The sequence below is a fragment of the Sphaerodactylus townsendi genome, linkage group LG13, assembly GCF_021028975.2.
Source record: "Sphaerodactylus townsendi isolate TG3544 linkage group LG13, MPM_Stown_v2.3, whole genome shotgun sequence".
NCBI lineage: Eukaryota > Metazoa > Chordata > Lepidosauria > Squamata > Sphaerodactylidae > Sphaerodactylus > Sphaerodactylus townsendi.
In genome coordinates this window covers 30742489-30757208 of record NC_059437.1, presented here as the reverse complement: position 1 = coordinate 30757208, position 14720 = coordinate 30742489, and the positions used below count along the sequence as shown (strand labels likewise).

The following is a 14720-nucleotide window of genomic DNA, read 5'->3' as shown; positions in this document are numbered from 1 at the left end:
ACTTGCTATCAAGACTGCCAATAGCCAGTAATAACAGTAGGTGCAGCTGGCACAGTCAGCCTGTAGATCTGTAGATTGTATACCCAGGCTCACAGGGGCCAGCTTCGTTGGTATTTGGGCATGCAAAAGACCACCTTTGATAGGTCAGATCAAAAGCTTGCACCTCCCTCCAAGGTGCACCTGCCTCTCCAAACCCCAGCAGGAGACAGGGTCCGCTGGAGCTTCACCAACCTGCGAGAATAAAAAGTATTTTCCTTCCTTGAGTGTTGGACTGGGATGGAGAGACCCCGGTTTGAACCCCTGCTCTGCTACAGGAGTCGGCTGGGTAAGGCTGGCAAGGTCCCACTCTCACCCTAACCTACCCCACAGGCTGGTGATTGTGCGAATAAAGTAGAGGAGAAGAGATCCATGTCTCCTTTGGGTGCCCACTAGGGAGAAAAGCCCTGTAAAAACATCACAGAGCCAAAGCATAGAGACACAGTTCTCTAGGAATCTGTCCTGCCTGCCTCTTGCAATGGCGGTCAAGAATGAGTGGGGGCCTCCCACCGTTGGCTTTGTCCAGGGTAGGGGGTGGGGAGCTGGAGGATCCCGGCAGCAGCCGGGCTGGCAGAGCTTCTGGAGGGTTAGGAAGCTCAGGAGAAGCAGGAGGGAGGCGGGAAGCCCCGGCAGGTGCCGCTTCGCTCCGGCGCCTCCCGGCTAATGCCCAGGAGCGCCTCGGGGGCTGCAGGGAGGCTGGCCGCTGCGTGCGCCCCGAGATCGCTTTGCTTGCCTGCTCGGCGCGCCCCGCCTGGCTTGGCCCGGCCCTCGCGGCGCTCCTCCCCTGGCCTGGCTGGGGTCCCGCCCGCGAAAGGCAGGGAGGGGAAGCGAGGCGCGCGGCGGCGGGGCGCCCCGGTAGCAGCAGCAGCAGCAGCAGCAGCAGCAGCCCCCGCAGGCGGCCATGGCCGAGGTGCGCAAGTTCACCAAGCGGCTCAGCAAGCCCGGCACGGCGGCCGAGCTCCGGCAGAGCGTCTCGGAGGCAGTGCGCGGCTCGGCGGCGCAGGTGAGGCTGGGCGCGCGCAGAGGGGAGCGCTCTGCACATGGCCAGGGGTGGCCCTGGCGCGGACAATAAGTTCCGAGGCTAAGGAGGGGGCACGCCAGGTGGGACGGAATCGGAGAGGGGGAGGGGATCTCGGGTTTGGGGGGAGGCCGGGATGGAGAGCAGGTGGACGGCGGGGAGAGGAGAAGGGGCGGGGGTGCGGAGCGAGGGTCGTGCCAGAATGGGGATGGAGGGGCGTGGCCGCGCTTCAGGCCCGCTGCGGCGGTGGGGGGCTCTGGATGAGCAGGGCGGCCTCCCACCCCAGGCCGCTGTCTCTAGAAGGGGAAGGAAGGCCCCACCCAGAGCCCCGGGAAGGAAGAAGCTGCTTCCTGCCTAGTGCGAAGCTCAGCCCATCTTTTCAGGCTTGGCTGGAGCGCTTTCGAGGGCTTGTGCCGCTTCCGGGAGGCTCAGAGGGGTTTCTTCCACCCCCGTGCCAGCCTCCGTCCATCTTCCTCTGAGGCTTTCTAAGCATCCTGGGCTTGTAGTCCTCCTGTGCACGCCTGGTTGGGAGTAAGGGGGCTTGGTTCAAGGGGAATTGCTTCTGAGGAGATGCGCCTCGTGCCAGGCTGCCAGGCTGCATCCACACACAAGCAGCATCTCAAAAGCAGTATCATGCTAGTACCCTGGGAGTGGGATTGTGGAGATACCAGCGCCGATGCCCAGCAGGCACATCTGTGAGTGTGCCTCAGAAATCAGACTTGGTGCAGCTGTATTTTTCTGTGACTGGGAGATAGTTCCCTGTGATGGACTTTGCTTTCACTGAGGATGTCTTAAAAATAGCCAGCCTGTCCCCAGAACTATTTGGTTCAGGTTGCTACACATAATTGCTGTGGACAGGTACCTTGCCTATCACTGCTACCATGAAGAATGAAAACTTTAGAAAGTGCAACTGAAACGACTCAGGATGTTAAATTTTGCACCCAGTATGTGCAGAAGCCACCCAGTTCTTCTTTGCATTGCTTGCAGGCACTCCTATTATTTTGACTGCCATTACAGTAAAAAAAATGACTGCAAATTGTAAAGTGCTGCCTAATGTTTCACCCATATGAATTTTTAAACCACAAAGCACATAAAAGGTGTGTACTGATGGATCTCACAGCAGAATGAGGAGGGTCTTTGTTCTGCCAAGTCTGCCATGCCATGCTTGATTGATTTTGTATTTGTGCAGGGAGGACTACCTCCCCTTCTGTGCTACATAATTTTTATTCTTTATGCAGGAGCAATAGCTTTCAAAAGAAGCCAAAACTTGCTGGTGCTTTGATTATCATGAGTCAAGGCCTGTGTGAAGCGTTCTGCAGGCTTTCTGAGCTCTTCTACCACTGCAGCAGGTTTCATTCTGCAAAGAGTGGAAAAGCAGAAATGCCAGGAGCAGGGGAAAGAAAATTATTTCCTAGAAAGATGCCAAAAGTCAGGGTGTGGTGGCAGTTTTAGATTCCGCCAGGGCTTTTCTTACTGGAAATGAGCAAGAGGCCAGCATGCTGTTTCTCTGGGGCCACTAATTTGATTGCAGAAAATCTGCCCCGATGCAAATGTCTGTGAACATGTGCAGAGTGTCTTCTACTTACTCTCTCCAGGGCAGTGGCCTGTCTCAGTTGTAATCATTGTCCCAACTTGTGACAGACTGAAGACTGCCAAGTGCAATCCTTAAAACACTTTTCTGGGAGTAAGCCCCATTCAGTGCACCTAAGCAAACCACTCTCTTCATGATCAGAACACCTTGAGTGTAACTCGTGAATTTCATCCTCAAAGAAAATTGAGGAGTTTATGCATTTTAATTAATTGATTGATTTAAAATGTTTATTTCCTTCCATTACATGATACCCAAAGCAATTTACAAAATGTAAACATACATAACTATAAAGCACATAGATTAGAACATGTTACTGGGTAATCTTTTTTTCTGAGCTACTGTCAGTTGTGTTTGTTTTGGGGTTTTTTGGCTGGGTATGTATCAGACTATGTGGGGTCTGTATGCAAAGTGTGTGCTGTACCCCAAGCCATGGCCACTCCCTTAAGCTGCTTGAGTGCCTTATGCTGAGGCCGACTGTTGGTCAGTTTACCTCAGGGCTGTCAAGCTGGCAGCAGCTCTCAGGATCTTAAACAAAGAAGGCGCTTCGTCCAACTCCTTCTGGGCTGTTTTTCATGTGAAGCATGTGCTCTGCCACTGAGCTACAGCTGTTCCCTGAAGGAAGATCTGGATGAAAACCAGAATGACGTTGACCTCCATTGAGAAAAGGGTTGTTTGTATCTCCCCCGTTTCTTTTTCTTTCTTACCTTTGTTCCAAAAAGCAGAAACTCTGAGGTGGGGGGGGGGATCCTCATTTTAGTCTTGTTGCAAGAAATACTCCCCCCTCCCCCCCCCCCGGGCTTTATATCTAATTCAGCAGCAGCCCAAACAGCTGTGGCTTCCTCTTCAACTGAACGTGCTGTCTAGAAATTGTAAGCAAACCACAGGGGCAGGAACATCAGCAGCAAAATTGGCCCTGATAAAAAAGCAAGAAGCTTCTGCAATTCTTGTGGTTGGAAAGCGCAAAGCCGGAATAATGCAGACTGAGTGGAGAATGAGTTCCCTGCCTGGCGTTTGGCAGTCACTGTACAGGCTTTTGTGACATTGTTTTGAGAAATGTCAGAGAATGATCTCTTATTACAATAATGATTTGCTTTGTTAGACACAACTTCATCCTTTCCTGGCTTCCTCTCTGCTGCAGCCTGGTCAGCAATTTATTTATTAAAATATTTTGATTGAACAAGGGCTCTGAGCGGGGCCAGTGGTCTGGCTCCTGTGTGAGCTGATAAATTGGCAAATGGTCCATTAACTTCTCCCCCCCCCCCCCGTGAGGAATTATGGTGGAGCCTTCCCTTGGTTCTGGGCCTCAGATGCTGACTTCTGTAGGTGAGCTAAGATACGGGGCAGATGATAGGTCAGGCCAGCTGCAACTTGATGGCAGAGGGACTACGACAAACAGTGTGGAGGCATGAGCTGAGAATTCACTTGCTGTGCGCACCGTTGATGAGCTTTTTGCCAGGTTTTCAACTTGGGAAAAGGTTATTCATGTAGAGAGTGTCATTGAGAGTCTTTCAACTGTGGGGCGAAGTGCAGATTTTGCCTCTGAGCTCCTAGTTGCTTATCCCTACTCTGAAGGCTGGACAGAGTTTTCAAGGTGGTACATTCTCCCTTCTTGTGACCCACATTGTTTCTGGTCAAACTGGTTCACGGAGCATAGCACAAACCTGCCAGAGTTGTTTAGTAGATGTGAAAGTTGGAACAAACACAGTGACCTGAGGTGCCTCTTTCAGCCTGTGGTGGGAAGGAGGCAATCCCTTTTGTCTGCCTCTTTCCCTGGCTCCTGCTGATGATCCGAATGGCATCTGTTATTGTCTCAGGGTTGTTCCTGATCTGTTGCCAGTTTCTCATGAAATGTGTTTCTTTTCTCTTGATGATGTTTCCGTTTGGTGCAATAAGCAGTTGAGAGTCTCTGTTGAGATTCCAACTTGGAGACGGAAAGAGAGCTTTACTTCTTCCTGGGGCATCTGGGGCAGGTTTCTGTTTGTTTATTTGTTGTACACCTTTCTCACTGCAACTCAACGTGGATTACATAGTGTAAGCCAGTGCCATCAGTAGGATGAGGAGACATTTAATAAACCATATAATAGGGCTGGGATTGCAGGAATCTGAAACAAGGCATAAGTATAAAACATGACTAGTTAAACCAGGGATAGGGAACCTGCGGCTCTCCAGATGTTCAGGAACTACAATTCCCATCAGCCTCTGTCAGCATGGCCAATTGGCCATGCTGGTAGGGGCTGATGGGAATTGTAGTTTCTGAACATCTGGAGAGCCGCAGGTTCCCTACCCCTGAGTTAAACAATACAAGCCATTTTAATACACATGGACATGCATAATGCTGTGAAAGCAAGATAAAATCATACAGTAAGATCCAGGAGCCTCCATGAGTGGACTATTTTAACTAGGACCCCGCTCGTGTGACATATTCCCCTTGCTTTGTGTCAACAGTGGTCAGACCATGGTTCAGGCTGTATCTCCAACCCCAATGCCAGATCTTCCATCAAAGGCTCAGTGCAAAATAAATAAATAAAACCCAAAGTGTGACCTCTTCCCTGTGTTGGGCCTATCACAATTTGGGACAACCCAGAGCAGGCTAAGAAACTATAAAATCCCAGGATAACCTTTCCAAGGAATCCTCTGCATAAATGTTGAAGATCCCCAGAACTATCAATTTAGGTGTCTCCAGCCCTGGAGGCTAGATTGCCCCTTTCATTACCAACAATGCACAGTTCTAGCATAATCTTCTGTATCATAGAACTGCTCCTAAATCCTTGCATTTTGGTTCTCCATCATGTTCCACTCCAGTGCAATTGAGGGAGAAAATGCACTATGCACTTTATAAATGTAAATGTTGTGGGGTGTGAAAAGCCAGGGTAGTGTAGGGACCAGAGCACTAGGCTTTGGCTAGGAAGACTTTGATCAGGTTCATATCCTTATTACAGCATGACACTAACTGGGGAAGGAAGAGAACGATTGGGCGGAATGTTTTTGCTAGCTTTAGCATCATGCTGAGTATTTACTTTCCCTTCCTGTTTCAGGCATGTAGCTTGGGTGTAGCCAGAAGCAGAAGCCCTGGGCCATAAACTGAACAGCAAGAGCCAAAAGACTTTTTGGTTTGGCATATCCTCACGTCTCTGGATGAGCCAGCCACTGAATCCAGGGCCAGCCCAAGACACAGTTAATTGCTAAATTTGTTTGTGGGTTGATTTTTAATGTGCATTATGTATTATATATATATATTTCATTGTTGTAAGCTGTGGGTTCCTTCAGGGAACAAAGTAGAGTACAAATATTTAAATAAATATAATCAATTGGCCTGGGTGTGCTCTGTAGCTCTCAGCTATGGTTCAATGGCAACACTCAACTCTGCATGCCAACATTCTCAGCATGATCCTGGCAGGGGATGATGGGAACTGTAGTCCATGACATCTGGAGGGCCACGAGTTTGACACCTATGATTTAAAGCAGTGGTTCTCAACCTTCCTAACCCTTTAATACAGTTCCTCATGGTGTGGTGACCCCCAACCCTAACATTTATCTATTTTACAGATGGAGAACACTGATGCAGAGAGTCTTAGGCGACTCCTGTGAAAGGGTCGTTCAACCCCCAAAGGGGTCCTGACCCACAGGTTGAGAACCACTGATTTAAAGGATCTCAAGTCTGAGGAGGACCTGCCTAACCACAGTGGATAATAGTGAGTTACATAGACCAATAGTCTGGTTCAAGATACAGGAACATTATGTGTTCCTATCCCCCTCTGCCGTTCTTAAGGGCCGACAGTTGAATATTCCACTTCAAGATAGAACATGTCCAGATTGTCAGGATGCTGTTGAGACCCTCGAGCATATTCTGTTTTCTGGCCCGAGGTATGCGTTGCCGAGACTCTTCCTACTTGTCCCGGCTCTAGCGAATAAAAAAAAAGTTGTTTGGAGCATACAAAGACTATTCACCTGCCGAATAATAGCAATGGCGGATAACTGGAAAAACCACTGAATTTTTATTAGAAGTGCTCAAGTCAAAGGCATAATGGAAGCTTGACCACCTCTTACGTGCTCTGTCCAGTTTTATGTCCTGTTTTAACACCCACTCTGTCCTGTATTTTGTTTTATTGATATGCCTAATAAAGATCAGTTGAAGTTGATGTGTTCCAATCAGCCACTGTGGATTGATGTGGAGATAACATATGTCGCTCTGCGCTCTTTAACAGACAGACAGGATCCAGTCATTTCAGTGGCTTTCCCCATGGCAATAGGTGCTGGTAGAGGGAACCCTTTGTCTGGCGACGAACCGTAGGGGCTTAATTACTTTCATTCAGTTCCTTTCTCCACTTTCAATTAAGTCTCTGGGTGCCATCTGGTGAAAGAGAGGAGACGGAGGAACTAAACGCCTTAAGAGAAGAGTTTGATGTCCTTTGAACTGCATAAGAGCCTAAGACTACTGAATCTTGTTTCAGGATTTTACTTTGGCAGACTTTCAATTACGATTCTCAGGTGCAAGGCAGGCTGACTAGGCAACCTTTTTAAGTCTCTTTTCTGCAAGTGGCAAATTAGTTAATTTTCTTAGACACACACACTCATATAAAGTAAGCTTTTCAAGGCAGAGGCTAAAATCTGGGGGGGGAGAGAGAGGCTGTCAGGCCTCTCTCCCCTCCCCCAGGCCTCCAGGTATCACCGTGAAGCTGCTCAGTCTGTCAGTTTCTATAGTTCAGTCAGTCCTGTTTGTCTTCACAGCAACTTAACAAGTTCCTAGAAGGCAGCCGGCTGATTCTGTTGGTTTGTTTTTGTAACGATAAGTGGGGAGGGAACCTTCAGTGAATAACACTGTCTGTGAAGCAACAACAGAGATAGAGGAAGAGCATACAAGGGGCCAGTATGACACGATCGCTGCAGCCATGCTGTCTATTCACCTCCCCTCATTCCACCTTCCATCCGTTGGTACCGCACAGCCACTGGTTGTGCCGTGGCTGCCCCACGCCAAGCTTGGGGAAGGGCTCCCTCTGCCCTGGGCCAGCAACAAGGTGCACGACCAGCCAATGGAAAGATCCACCCGCTGGGTCGGGTACCCAAGGGGTGCACAGGTGCCAAATGTTGACATCATTTAATATAGACTACTAAGTATGGGCCTGGATCACTTTCTCAGGATATTGAGAAGTCTGCATGCCTGTCTCAAGGGATAAGTTATATAGTCCTGGGAGAAAGCTCTTGCTTTTGCTTTCCTTGATTTCGAAAGCATTGGAGGTCAACCTTTGGCTTCTGCCACAACCATGTTTACAAACTTATGTATTTAAATATCCATACCCTGCTTTTCTCCCTAGTGGAAGACCTGAAGCATCTCAGGTTGTTTTCCAAGGTCACCTGGCAAACTTCCATGGTAGAGTGAGGGGTCTGAACTTGGATATCCCAGATCCTAAGTTTACAATCTAACCACTGTACCATGTTGGCTGTTACAGATACTTGGCCTACACTTTTTCAGTTCAGTTCTAGGTAGTTCCTTAGCATCACCTGAGGGTTCACAGGAGTTTGACCTGGCTGAGTATTGAGTAGAAGTAAAATTGATGTGGTTAAATTTGATCTTCTAAAAGGCTAATAGGCTCCGCTCCGCTTCTCAAGGGGAAGTTAAGGCATGCAGGTCCTGTTCTCCACCGAGGCAGCTATCCAGGACAATGATGACCAGGAGATTTGCTTTCTTGTTTGCTTTCTTGTTTACTTCTTCCTCTCTTGTGGCATGGTGAAGCAGAAAGCATCTACAACATTCTGTAATCATACCTACCTTATTTATTTAAATAGCTATCCCCTCATTTAGTAGCATCCATGGTTTCATGGATTATCTTGCCATGCAAAAGATTTGATCTTCACTTTTTGACTTTCCAGCAAGAAAAGGGTAACAGTAGATAGATATCCCAAGTCTCTGTCCTGAGACTTGGGTATCTGCTGTTAGTCACAATAGGCCAGTGTTATCCAACTTGCAGGTCAGGACCCAAAAGAAGGTTGCAAAGCCTCTGAAAGTGGCCTCTCAATGGCTGGCCCTGCCCTTTCCATTGCTGTCTTTTATACTTTGGAAACCAAAATTGGACCCTGGAAACAGTATCTTCTATGTCATACATTAATTGGTATTTTTCCTTCACTGTATATGCATCTTGATCAAGTAAAACTTGTCCTGATGGTTTTTAGAGTGAGTTTCTTAGGATCTTGGAGGCATAATGGAGAAGGAGAGGGTGGTGAAAGACAGGAATGTAAGGGCTCCATATGCAAAGGCTGTGTGTGTCAGAATGCCACTTACTTGAGGTTCATGGCATCGAACCTTGAATCAATAAACGAACTTTGGGTTGTTGATCAGTAGCATTTATTGGAAGGCAATGAAGCACCCAGCTTGTAAAAAGCCAGTTCTGGTGAACCTGGCTTTTGTTATGCCCTTTATTCAGAAATAATCCCCCCTCCTGTTTTTCCAAAGAATGTGAGAAAGAGTTACTTCAGAGCTGAGGCACCCCAAGGTCGATGACAGACAGAGATAAAGCCATCTGGACTCCTACTCCCACAGAGCATCCTGTTTCCCATGGGAGGAGAAGGTGTCAGGGGCAAGCCTAGTTATCTACAAAGAGTGTGAAACCATAAAGAGATCAAGGAAAGAATGTCCCATTACACCAATCATAACATATAGCAGTCTGAATACATATATCTTGTAGCAATTATATTGACAGGAATGCATCTCAATCACCCAGATACAATCACCACCCATATATTTTGGAGGAACTACATTGAGCTAGGAATTCATCTCAGTCAACTAGGTGCAATCCCTGACATGGCAACAGCAAGCCCTTTGTGCAGTGTTTGTGGGTTTCTCTAAAGCCTCTGGTTAGCCACTGTGGGAAATTAAATGCCGAACAGATTAGTGCCAAGGTCATTGTTTGCCCAGGGCACCAAAACTTTGAGCTTGCCTTGGATGGGTCCCCAGAACAGGAAGTGTGTGCTTCTTTTGGCATTAAAATGCCTTAAGTTGCCCTGTAAAGGACCATTCTGGTGCCAGGCTGGTAAGAACCTGTGGGCATGTACAGAGAGCATGTGGGAGGCTTTTGATGCAGAAAGCAACTTCCTGGGCCTGGATTTTCTTAAGCCAGAAAGCTGCAAACAGGAAATGAATCCTTGGACATTTTTCCTGGTTCATAGCAAGCATCTGGCAAGTTCTCAACATGAAATGACACTATTCTCTCAAAGCAGAAGACATTACCCAGAAGGCAATTAAGAGAGGCACTGGAGGGTAGAAATCAGTATTCCCGACATGCTCTGAACTCCGGAGCTGAGATCTGCTAGAGAATTGTTTAGCCATAAGTAGATAAACCTGCCCTCTGTTTTTTCTCTCTGGCATTGATCCTGGGGGAGAGAACTATGAGCCTTCTTTCTCAGTGCAGGAAGGGTTATTTGAGTGTTTCTAGCCCTTGGGCAGTCCCATCTACAGCCCAAGCGGCTGGGGATGATGCCGCTGCTGTGCTGCCCCACCACCTCCAGAAGGCTTTCTGATGGCGCAGGGAGATAGAACATTTTGAAAACCTCCCCACCACAGGAAAGCCTTTCATAGGGTGGTGTAAGTTGGAGCCCTGGGCTGTGACAGAATTCCCTGCTAACTGAGGTGAAAGCTGACTAATGTTAGCTCCATCCCGGGAATTCCTCTGGAATGCCCTAGCTGTGTCAATGATGCCAGCATCTTTGCCCCTCCACTGGGGTAAGTGTCTTGGAGAGGGCAAATCCACCGGTCCAGCCCCACACCACATCCCCAAGCTGACAGCCCCCCCCCCCCGCCCCCTGCCCTTGAATGGGGCTGTCAGCTTGTTTTCTGGATACATGAAAAACTGCTATAGATCCTACTGGATGTGTACAGGGGTTCTTCCAGTCATTCATTCTTAAAGATCTGCAGAAACAGTTTCCTTAAAAATGAGTATACTGGGATGCGAGAAAGTGAGGATGCCACACACAATTGCCTTTTGATTAGGGTTGCCAAGTCCTGGAGATTTGGGGGTTGGAGCATGGGAAAAAGCAAGTTTGTGGAGGGAAGGGACTTTAGTGAGGTATAACGCCATAGCGTCTACCCTCCAAAAGCAGCCATTTTCTCCAAGGGAACTAATCAGCTGTAATTGTAAAGCTTAGTATACCTAATAAACACACATTTCCCTCTGCCTGAATATTCTCAAGTGTAGGTATATTTATTTTTATCCACCTTTCTGCCAGCGTCTTTCTATTGAGCATATGAAAGGTAATCCCGTGTCCTCCACAGCAATCTAGTCCATCAGATGGGCAGGCTGTGTTCAGACAGGGTTTTGCTGTTGTTGTTTAAGCAGGAAGCCTGACAATACATTCAGACAAAATCTTTACTAACTGTAATGTATTGCGTCTATCCATCTTAAAGGTCCAGGGCCTCCAGACCCTTCTTATTTAAAAGCCAAAATATTGTTCCTAGACTCTCCCTCTTGTTTGCTACTGGGCCTGCACGAAGTCCTTTGCTGTTCTGCAAGCTTTTTTTGGTTCTGATTTTGCACTGCGAATCTTGGGGGCTCCTCAATCCAGATTTTAGTCCTTTTGCTGGCAGATAAGATGAGGCTTTGCAAAGAGTTCTTTGCAGGCGTCATCCGCAAATGATGTAGATCTTTCCCAGGGTGCCTCTGTGATGGAAGAGTTTCAGCTGCTCCAGCAAACCCATTTTCTGGCCTCGTCTGCTGCTGCTTTAATAAGGAGGTCTGAATCTTTTTAAAAGAGAGAGAGCGAGCATTTGGAGCTTTGTCTGAGTGGAGAGAGCCAGGAATAAATTGCTTTTCTGCTAGCAACTAAAAGCACTAAATTGAGAAACCAGCTCCGTCTTGGAGCAGAAATCAGGCGTGTTCCCTCTACCTGGTCAAAGATGAGCTGCTAAAGTTGGGTTATGGGGGCTGAAAGCTTTTTTCTCTCTTTTCTGTGGGAGGCTCTGTGCCTGTAATGACTGCATCAAATTGAAATGTATATATTTCTAAATGCAGGGGCTGCAGGGGCATTCAAGATGGCTCATAACACATAAAAGCAGCACTTAGTTAAGTGGAAAATCCCATTGCTGATTTTTTAAAAATCAGTAAAACTCCAAACAGAGTTGGCTCTAGATTTAGGTGGGCATGGTAACCTCCCTACCACTACCATCACTCTACTAAGCACAATACCCCATTGCGCACGCACACACACCTTTCTGAAGAAAAGAGTGGCATGTGAATCTTCCACATTCATTTAAGCTGGCAGGGCTAAAATAAGCACGCAAAAGTCATGTGCCTTCCATCAGTGGGTCTCTGTGGTGAATTCCCATTTCTAGTGGAAATGGATAGCCGAAGCTAGAATATAGTAGAAGACAGAATCAAGGTACAAGATGATCTTGACAGGCTGGAAATGTGGCCTAAAACAAAATGAATTTCAACAGAGATGTAAAGTTTTGCATTTAGGGAGGAAAAAATCAAATACATAATTATAGGATGGGGACGACTTGTCTTGGCAGTAGTACTTGTGAAAGGGATCCAGGTGTCTTAGTAGACCATACATTGAATTTGAGTCAGCAGTTTGATGAGGTATCTATTTTTAACTGTATCAGTAGAGGTGTGAATGAACTATAGCCTGATAGCCATCTTCAGGTCCTATGTTGGACCAATTCAGCCAACTTTCCCAGGACAATGTTGGCAGAATCCTCAGGGCTGTGAAATCTACCACATGCCCCTTGGATCTGTGCCCACCTTGACTGGTAAAAGCTAGTGGAGATGCGGTGCAGACTCCTTTCGGGAATAGTATAAATCTGTCCCTGAGTTTGGGGATCTTTTCTAAGGGATTGAAAGAGGTGGCAGTAAGGCCACTCTTAAACAAACATCTTTGGATCCTGTAGATCCCTCTAACTACCACCTGGTGTCCCATCTTTCTTTCCTGGGTAAGGTAGTTGACTCAGCAACTGCGGAGCAGCTTCAGGCTTTCTTGGAGGACACATCAGTTGTGGACCCATTTCAGTCCAATTTCTGCACTGGTCATGGAGTGGAAATGGCTCTGGTCACTCTCACAGATGACCTCTGGAGACAGTTGGACCAAGGCGGGTCAGCACTGCTGTGGCTACCTGGCCTGACAGCAATATTCAGCTTGTTTGATCATGACATCTTGACCCACCACTTTGGCGATCCTGGGATTTGTGACACAGTCTTACAGGGGCTGTACTCATTTCTCCAGGGACAGGGATAGCTGTCAGAGGGAAAACCTTGGCATTGGTTCAGGCACCAAATAAGAAAAATTACTGTGACTCAGAAAATTCAAAACAAAACTCACCATTGATTTGGTAAGTGGGATAGACTTTGCCTAGTATTCTAGAGAAGATGGATATGGTACCAAATGAATATAACTTGGAATGAAGTTCCATCAATGTGGTGCAACAACTGAGAAGGCCCTGTTATTCCATAGGCATCCATCTGACTTCTAAAGACAGTGGAGACATTCAGAGAAGGCCCTCCAATGATTCTCCCAGCTGTTGGGCAGGTTCATATGGGAGAAAGCAGCCCTTCAAACACATCTCGACTGGGGATTCTGTACTTGTTTACCTCCCAAATGACAAGCTTTTGATGATGTATCTTAATCACCATGAAACATCTGCCAGTAGCACCTGCTTATCTGTGTTCTCCTATATTACATTTGATTAGGTGTTTTTGCCTAATAGCCAGAGGCTTGCAGGAGATAATTGAAAGGATTGATGTTCATTGTAATGACTTCACACAAGCCTTCCAGTAATACAAGATGAAATTGCCTTTTGGATTAAGAAGGGAGAGGGGGAATCCTGTTTTTACCCAAGTGCGTATGGCGATGTGCTTTTCTGCAATTTTATCTTTGCAATCATTAGTGTCCTAATAAGGGATGTAATGAGCTAGAAAGCTTTTTGTGAAAAGTTAAAAGTACACGCACACCCAACTAGACAAAATGTGACTTCAAATATGATGCAAGGTTTATGAAATTTAATCATGAAGACATGGAGGAATATTTCAGCATTAAATCACTTCCTCTTTGCTATGTTAATGTGGAGGCAGATACTTGTGTGCCTACCATATGGTATCTTCTGCTTCCTTTGTTCTCATTTTTGGAGCATAATTTTTATGCCATGACAAGCACACTGTGCTCCATTGAGATGCTCCAGTGGAAGGCACATGGGAGTGTTCTCAGATGTCACCAGCAAAGGGTTGCCCACTAACTAGAATAAAAATGTCCCATCCCATTCATAGTGGCTTGATGTGTAGAAATGAACAGTTGATGCTTTTTTGTTGTATGGTGGTAAATAATATTGTTTGCTCTATCAGCCTATTAAACCTTTATTTAAAACATGAGATATTTTTCTCCAGGCCAGTTGGCAACCCTGTGTCAACAGAACCTGAAGCTTTGCCAGGGTTATCATCTCCAGGTTGGAAAATTCCTGTGGGCAGTACCCGGGGAGGGTAAAGTTTGGGGAATGGAAGGAACTCTTCAGGGATGTAATGCCAGAGACTCCACCATCCAGAGCAACCATTTTCTCCAAGGGAATTGATTTCTTGTAGTATGGAGATCAGCTGTAACTTTGGGAGATCTCCAGGCCCTACCTGAAAGTTAGGAATCCCAACCTTGGTATAAGCATGTGTCCACCATACCATCTCCAATCCCCTCTGTACTCCTCCTCACACTGAATTCTGCACAAAGCAGTCTTGAAATCTGTCAAGGACCTCATATTTCACACCTCCCCATATCCAGGGAATTGTCATTTTGTGTTGGGAATGCTTCAATTCTGTGGTGAAAATCTAGTATTTATTGTCATTTTGTGTTGGGAATGCTTCAATTCTGTGGTGAAAATCTAGTATTTATTGTCATTTTGTGTTGGGAATGCTTCAATTCTGTGGTGAAAATCTAGTATTTATTGTCATGTTGTGTTGGGAATGCTTCAATTCTGTGGTGAAAATCTAGTATTTATTGTCATTTTGTGTTGGGAATGCTTCAATTCTGTGGTGAAAATCTAGTATTTCATCTCCCTGGGGGCCATGAGGGATGTTGTCCCAGTAAACTGGTTAAGTTTGTAATGTAAAC

At 46.7% G+C, this 14720-nt stretch overlaps 1 protein-coding gene across 2 annotated transcripts in view; it reads left to right on the top strand.

Moving 5' to 3' along the window:
• The first annotated feature begins 827 nt into the window (after positions 1-827).
• DOCK11 (dedicator of cytokinesis 11) overlaps positions 828-14720 on the top strand; it is a 115963-nt gene continuing 102070 nt past the window's right edge. For both annotated transcript variants that reach the window (XM_048514038.1, XM_048514039.1), the window contains exon 1: positions 828-1039. In XM_048514038.1, the coding sequence (XP_048369995.1) occupies positions 938-1039 (102 nt within the window). In that variant the 5' untranslated portion in view covers positions 828-937. The remainder of the gene's footprint in view (positions 1040-14720) is intronic.